At 41.1% G+C, this 8,266-nt stretch overlaps 1 protein-coding gene across 1 annotated transcript; it reads right to left on the bottom strand.

The window, feature by feature from the left end:
* Positions 1 to 6,219: 6,219 nt before the first annotated feature.
* On the bottom strand, positions 6,220 to 7,589 carry LOC121869444 (cuticle protein 19.8-like). The gene is made up of 3 exons (XM_042370791.1): positions 7,489 to 7,589; positions 7,039 to 7,113; positions 6,220 to 6,912 (listed from the first exon to the last, which is right to left on the bottom strand). Exons 1-3 carry the CDS (start codon positions 7,498 to 7,500, stop codon positions 6,604 to 6,606), a joined length of 396 nt encoding a protein of 131 aa, XP_042226725.1. The 5' UTR covers positions 7,501 to 7,589; the 3' UTR covers positions 6,220 to 6,603.
* Positions 7,590 to 8,266: the final 677 nt, after the last annotated feature.

Here is an 8,266-nt window from a genome sequence, read left to right as displayed (position 1 = left end):
TACGCTGATGAAAAGTTACCATGAGATATCAAAAGTGTTTAGTGAATGTTATATAGTGTGTTGCAGGGGCGGATCCAGGAATATCAAAAGGGGGCGTTTCAGGAAATTGTGGTTGGGGGAACATGACGAGCAAAGCGAGCCCACACGTCTGGATGGTTTTGAGAGGAGCTGTTAGCCCACTCAGAAATTTTTTGGTAATCTGATCATTATTATGGGCATTTTGAGGCCGTTTTGAGGCCATGTGCACTTGATATAAGGAGATATTCTGAGGTCAATAGTAATTATTTTTTTACTATGCAAAAACGCCTGAGTACAATACTGCATTAAAGAAAAAGTATTGGAATTTTCTGATGAAAAGGGAGGCGTCCGGACCCCCCCAGGACCCCCCTCCTCTGGATCCGCCACTGTGTTGTAAAGTATTTTAAGTGCCGTAAAGTGCTCAAAGTGTCGTAAAATGCTCCCTAGTGTCTTAAAGGAGTGTCATCTAAAGTGCCAATATGTGTCGTAAAGTGTTTTAAGTGTCGTAAAATATTCTAAGTGACCTAAAGTAATATAAGTGTTATAACGTGTTTCAAGTGTCTTACAGGAATGTCTGAAAGTGTAGAAATGTCTTATAAAGTGTCCAACCATACAGTACTCTTAGGTGTCGTAAGGTATTCAAAGTGTCGAAAAATAACGTATTGGTGTCATAACGTGTCTTATAGTCTGATGTTTGTGTCAAAAGTTGTAAAATTCCACAAGTGTCGGAAAATGCTAAGTGTCGAAATTAATTACTAAAGTGTTACAATATTCTTACTAGTTATAAAGTCTTAAGTGTTTGTGTCATAGTAAAGTCATTGTCAGTGTCATGAGCCATCATAGTGTCGCAAAGTTTCATATCATAAGTGTCAGGAAAATCATAATGTTATAAATGTCATGAAGTTTCAGAAAGTGTCGGAACGTGTGGTAAAATTTGGTGCCATCAAGTGTCGAACAGTGTCATAAGTGTCGAACAGTGTCATAAGTGTCGAACAGTGTCATAAGTGTCGAACAGTGTCATAAGTGTCGAACAGTGTCATAAGTGTCGAACAGTGTCATAAGTGTCGTACAGTGTCATAAGTGTCGAACAGTGTCATAAGTGTCGAACAGTGTCATAAGTGTCGAACAGTGTCATAAGTGTCGACACAGTGTCGAACAGTGTCAAGTGTCGAACAGTGTCATAAGTGTCGAACAGTGTCATAGAGTGTCGAACAGTGTCATAAGTGTCGAACAAGTGTCTAAGTGTCGAGACAGTGTCAGACAGTGTCGTCGAACAGTGTCGAACAGTGTCATAAGTGTCGAAGCGTGTCAACAGTGTCACAGTGCCGTCAGTGTCATAGGTGTCGAACAGTGTCATAAGTGTCGAACAGTGTCAAATGTCAGACAGTGTCATAAGTGTCGAGACAGTGTCATAAGTGTCCAGATAGAAGTGTCGAACAATTAATTTAAGAGTGCCGTCAATCATAGAGTGTCGAACAGTGTCATAAGTGTCGAACAGTGTCATAAGTGTCGAACAGTGTCATAAGTGCCGAACAGTGTCATAAGTGTCGAACAGTGTCATAAGTGTCGAACAGTGTCATAAGTGTCGAACAGTGTCATAAGTGTCGAACAGCATTATAAGTGTCGTAAAGTGCCATACAGTGTCACACCAGCGCAAGGCTTCATCTACCACTATCACCAGGCGTCCCCTACCACCAGCATAAGGTAACTACCACTACTACTACCACTACTACCACATTGAACAAAAACATACATTTGATCCAACTAAAAAAATCATACCTGAGTTGTACCTCTAATATGGGGGGGTTAATTAAGTACATATGATACAGGTGTGTGTTGGATGATTAGTAATTGTAATAATTTTTCTCTCCACAGGTAAGTGATATGGAAACAGTTCATCGTGGGACAGCAACACACCGCATTCCAGGTACGTCCAAGTGAGATGCTTTTGGGAGGGACGGGGGTGGGGTAGGAGCTGTGAAATGAGGTGGGGTAGGAGCTGTGAAATGAGTTGTTTATTTAAGGTGTTGGTTCGTGTTTTTTTGGGGGGGGAGGTGGAGGGTTGGGTGGCGGTTGTGCACTTAAGAGGACTACCTGCCTTTGTGTAGCCTATGTGCACTTAAGAGGGCTACTCATTAATGTTTTATCGCAAGTGGGGGAAGTAAGATACGTTATAACACCAGCAAGTCATACGGATTTCTGGGAGTTGTGGTTATATTTACAGTATCGTGGTTATATTTACAGTATCGTGGTTATATTTACAGTATCGTAAGGCAATACCTGCCATTTTTCGTTTTTGCCCCACTGCTGCCGTTAATCACACGTAAGGCGATAGTTCATTCGAAACTAATTTTCCTATTGTATTCTGAAATTCGAATGGATACTCCTATCGCTATAGATTTCTGCTCTCGTAAACAAAATATTAGCACATCTTCATCATCCATCAGCAGTGATTCGTTCGAATTACGTTGCTCCGTTGTCAGTTCCACTGTGTGTTTTGGTGGGAGGGTTGGCGTAGTGACCTGTCGTCCAGGAAGGGTACAACAGACTATACACCCTTCACCGCCAGTGTACCACGAACTTCTGAGCGGAATTGTACCTGCCGACTCACACCGCCGTCGGGGTTGTGTCATAACCGGAACTGACTGAACCCAGCGAGTACAATGACATTTCCCTCCCCTGTGAACATCACGACTGGGGTGTACCATATGATCCCGAGTACACGAGGAGCTTCATATTCTGGGGTGCTTTAAGTCAGTCCAGAATCCATCTTTCCTGACCTGACTAATGGATGTATTTTTTTCACGAGTTAAGGGTGATTTAGTGTCACCTGTAGATTAGACGCCTTAGCTTATTTCACCTGATGTTTACTACAACTACTACTTGATTAAACACTCTAACTTAACCTAACCCAACCCAACCAAGTAGAGTTAAGGTAGTTAATTAACCATCACCTGAAATAACCCCCAGGTAATCTAGTCTTCTGGTTAACCAATACATAAACTTAATCCCTTAAACCTTGAGGGAAAACAAGACGTGTATGTAGAAGGTTGACTCAGCACACAGCAGTACTAGAAGCAGAGGAGACGAAGAAGGTTAGGTTAGCATTGTACGAGTCACACAGTCAAGGCCAAGGACCCCAGGAGTATAGGGACCTTTACCTGGTAGCCAGCTGGTGTGTGTGGCTAGTGTTACCAGGAGCATCTGCGTCTTAAAGAGCGAGGGTGTAAGAGGGTGCCACTGAGAAAGGGAGATTGAGAGAAAGAAAATGGGAGAATGAGTTAAGGGAAGGGGGAACAGGAAGAAAATGAGAGAATGAGACACAAAGAATGGAAGAGTGAGATACAAGGAAAGGAAAAGTGAGAGATAATGAAAGGAAGAATGAGAGACATGAAAGGAAGAGTGAGATATAAAGAAAGGGAGAGTGAAAAACAAAGAAAAACGAGCGAAAGAGAGATGAAGCCAATGTGAGATTAAAGAAAACGGGATAGACAAGGAGTGAGAAACAAAAACAAATTTAACTACAAGTACAAATACAAGTAAATCAGTACAACTACCGGTCACACCAGTACAGGCATCCTACAAGTCTGGGGTGAATCCGGAGCATGGATAATGAACCCATGAGTCACTTAACCCACTTCCCACGTTCTTTGTTTGGCCTAGTGGGGTAGACTTCGTTATAATCTTCCTAATACTTCAAACATATCATTTATCTTTTACGTTTAATCAATATATGTTATCAGCAATACTTTAGTGAATATTTTTCTTCCTAAAACCCTGGGCCAGATTGTGAATAGTTAACATGTTACATTTTGTCTTCATAACTTGGGGTTTAAGAATGTATATAACTATCTACTTTACATTATTATCTGATACGAAAATAACTCCCAAAATTAGCCTAAGACTCTACGTATGTATATTGACTTACGAGCCGATAGAAGATAATATAGAGCAATGGAGAATGTTGAATCGAGTCCAGTGCTTTCAAATTTTCTTCCCTCATAAACCAGTGCGTCTTGTTGTAGAAGAAAACGTACTGGCTGTTAGGGAAAACGAACATAAAGATTTATATATAAGATCCTGAGGTTAATTCAGGATTAGTTGACTATGTCCTCTTACAGTATAAATTTTTAACGGGTTTTCCTCTCCCTTTGACATCCTTTAAGGGGTTTTCCTCTTCTTTTGACATCCTTTAAGGGGTTTACCTCTCCCTTTGACATCCTTTAAGGGGGTTTTCCTCTCCCTTTGACATCCTTTAAGGGGTTTTCCTCTCCTTTTGACATCCTTTATCTTGGAGGGTTTAAAATAGGTTACATTGGATTAAGTCAAGTTAGGTGAAAGTTAGGGTGATTAATCTTAAGGTGAATAAACTAAGGAGGGCTAATGTTCAGGTGATCTAAGTCAACTAGTTAGGAGCTTTCTTACAACTCCGGCTCAGGTGTTGAATAGTTTAGTCAGTCCCTCAAACACACCGTCCCATTTTCTTTGTCTTCAAGGCTGGTAATGACCCACGCTATTACCCCTCTCTCATATGGAAATAAAAGAGTGAATATATAGTCTCAGAGTCATACTAGCGCTATTTAGCTGTCCTATTTATATAATGTTTTAAGTGAGGTCTTCAAGTAAGGGAAAAATTCAGTGATCGAACCTTTCATGAATCCATCTTGGTGTCGTAGTTCCTAAACTAACCTAACCTAAGTTGAATGCGTTCTAATGCCTTTCAATGTTTATTCAAGAATCTTTAGGCATCTATATTTTTATCATAACTAAAGTAAGCCAATTCGAAGGGTTCCAATATCTTAGGGTGAAAATTTATCGTCCGAAGTTCTGAGAATATGTTGAGTGAAGGTTGTAGTGAGAGGGAGGAGGAGAGGTGAAGGTGACCCAGAAAGCACACAGTTCAAGGTTCACAGCTCACCACGCCTCAAGGTGGGTGTAGGTGTGTGTATATACTAATATACTGGTGCTATTTATTTTTTATGTATATTAAGTGAGAAATCTCTTAGGTTGGTTGGTAGGATGTTAACAGAGAAGACTAGACTGGACTCTTGTTAGGCCAGCGTGTGTGTTCACTTTGGCCACCCACTCTGGTTCTGTTCTCCGCCATCGACCATCTTTACTTGACTCACCAAGAGAATTCAAATAATGAATTTAACGTTTGATAAAGGTCACGAATGTCATATTTACTTACCCTACTTTATATGCTCAACCAAAGAGATATGTTGCTCTCTCTCTCTTTGATTTAAACTTTACTTACGTGCCTATACACATAAGTTACAAAGCGCAGTAATACATAATAACATCAACAGCATTTCCTCAATATGAATAAAATTATACAAAAATACAACTTGACAGGTTCCACCAACACAGCCAGTTGGATGGTTTGACCTGCTCTTGGACCGTCAAACGATGACCCTTGGGTGAGTCACAGAGATAATACCGTAGGTCGTGTTCCACAATCAGTTGCTCCTCACCCTCACCACCAAGGCAAGAAGGAAGGTAACATGATGGGGGAAGAGATAATAGTCACTGAATAGCGATAACTAGATAACTAATGATCACAGAACTACCCTAACTTGATGAGCTTTATTTCCGAGAATCTTTCCTGTGGTCCCGAGTCATAGACGAGGCTGAGACCTTCTTCCTGTGCAAGTCATCATTCACGCGAATTTTAGTGAACATCAGCTTCTGTTTGTCTCTCTCCAGATGATGAGTTCACGGGTCCACAGAGGGTCGACCAATCACTAGTCTAGGAAGATATACCAACTGAATGATTGCTACTAATAAGGATGACTGACTGACTGGTTAATTGGACTTCAGTTTTTAAGGGACTAACCATAATAAACCCCAACCTAAGCTAACCATTATGACTGTGGTGTAGCTAAAATGGGCTCGAAGCTCTCATTGCATATGTCCCAGTGAACTTCATTGATCAGGTCACTCAACATCTAATTTCCCAAAATATTCAACTTTCAACTTTTTTACGGATAAATTTTCTGTCAAGATGTAAAAGAAAAGAATTATTTACTTCATATTCGGATTATCTATACATTAAACCTTTTTCTATATATCATTTCTATTATTTCAGTTAGAGAGTTAGAGAATATTATATAAATTCCTCTCACTGTTTGAGTTTCGTATAAAGTCATGTTATAATCGTTTATTAGTTAAAATAAATACTGGGAAGCATCAAAAGACGCATTAAAATTGATAGATTTATTAAATACATTAATATATATAACAATAGGGACTGTATGTGATTCTAACACTGAAGATTTACAGCGAATGAAAGACTTCGAGTTCAGCGTCAGTCACAGACGAGAGCAGTGACGCTGAGGGCCTCTACAGCAGTAGGTCGTGAGGGATAACAAATTGTTGAGAGAATCAGGAAGGGAAATGTGCTGAAGATGTGGTGAAGTTTGAGATACTGTTGATGTGTTGTCAGTGGTAAACAAAAGGAAGAGAATTTTGGGTTCTTCATGCTAGATATTGGTAAGAGTTAGCCTGAGTAGAGAAAGGTGCTACATGTTATAGGTATAGCCACGTTCATAAATAAGTGGGGCGCGAGTGGGAGGTGTGGAAGAGTTACTTGGAGTAGCCGTACTGGGGCCTGGGTGGGGCGTACTCCCTAGACTCTTGAGAGTCGGGGTACTGAGCCTCACCCTGGTAGCTGACCTCGGCCACGTAGCCTGAGTCACCGTCCACGTAGTAAGTCACAGTCTGCAGACGACCGTCGGGAAGCTGCACGGTGTACGACCCCTTGGTGTTATCGAGGTCGCGGCTCTCCTGTGCGGCGAAGTCGTTGCCGGTCTCGGAGTCTTGGACGTTCCAGTCAAAGCCATACTTGGGAGGCTCGACGACTTCCTCAGAGGAAGCTCCGTAGGGACGCTGGACCTGAAATTGTAGGGATGTTGAGCAAACATTGACTGGTAGTAATGGTGAGAAATATGTTTTCAATATATGTGTTCTACCGCCGTACAGATGTAACTCATTATGGATATCATCAAGAGAGGCACTCACTGGTGGTGCACCGTAGCTGAAGGCTGGCCGTTTGTCGGCAGCAACAAGAGCCACCAGGCCCAGCAGGATAAGGATCTGAAACATAGAATTAAACTCTTCATTAAATACGCCATTAGTAATAGTGTTTTAAAGCATCAATTTAACACAGGTTAGATGGACGTATGACAGTGAGGAGGTGTGCTGTCTAAATTTTTTGATAATTTGGCTATAAATATGTTGTGTTGGAACTGAATAAGAAACGATAGATTAATATAATAATTTGTCCAGGTCAGAGAATAATCTAGTTACCACTAATCTTATATCTAGATCAAGACACCATTTGATATCACTTCATCACACGGGAACAACTGACCTTGAACTGTATAACAAAACCCTATATGTAGTACTGTACCTTTACTCTTACATATATACCTACACCTTATACATCTGAGGGCTACAGGGAGGACCTACCTTAGCGTTCATTGTGTGATGGTGGAGGAGAAGTCACTGCTGCCTCCCCCTGCGTTCCCTTCATTTATACCACACTGCTCCCCCACGTCATCTGGTCACTTTTTTTTTCCTCCAGGCTGGTGAATGTGGAAGCAAAAAATTATTGGGATCATAGCTGGCGATCCTCAAACTCCACACTTTCATAGGGTCGCTGACGCTGTGTAAAGGTTATAGAATGACAGGTCCGTATATGGGGTTCTTTCTCGCAATAACAGGTAGTGGATTCATCTAATTTGTAGTAAAAGGTAATGCGTTTGGAGGTCAAGTTTGTAATATTGAGGTCCTCTGTGTGTGTGTGTGTGTGTGTCTTTATTATTATATACTTGTAAGATTAGTTCATACTTTCATCTAGCAACGATCATATGACTACGTGGGGGAGGGGGTTTGACTGGTCCTGTTGTTCAGTGAGTGTCCAGTTTTCTGGTCTTCAAGGTTACGGGTTTGCAATACATTAATTCTTATAGAAATTTACATAGTAGAAAATAGTCAAAAAGGAAATTTAACTCGATATATTTTTAGTCATTAATTCTGCGTGGTTAATTTTTTGGGCCTTTGGACATGTGTGTATGTTGGGAGGGTGAGAGATACTTAACATGTGGGGATGAGAATGTCTCCTCTTTCTCTCCCGTCTCTCATTATCTCTTCATGCGTCTCCGTGTCCCACATGTCCATTCACCTTGTCAACACATGTCCCAGCAACTGCATCAGCCCATGTCCAAACAGCTGGTTCATACATGTC

This window comes from Homarus americanus, unplaced genomic scaffold (assembly GCF_018991925.1).
Source record: "Homarus americanus isolate GMGI-L3 unplaced genomic scaffold, GMGI_Hamer_2.0 scaffold23578, whole genome shotgun sequence".
NCBI classification, from domain to species: Eukaryota; Metazoa; Arthropoda; class Malacostraca; order Decapoda; family Nephropidae; genus Homarus; species Homarus americanus.
The sequence above is the reverse complement of the archived record's forward strand: the minus strand, read 5'-3'. Positions and strand labels throughout refer to the sequence as shown.

Coding starts and splice junctions, on each gene's coding strand:
- LOC121869444 (XM_042370791.1), bottom strand. Junction 6,913..7,038: donor TCAGCTACGGTGCACCACCA/GTGAGTGCCTCT, acceptor CTACAATTTCAG/GTCCAGCGTCCCTACGGAGC.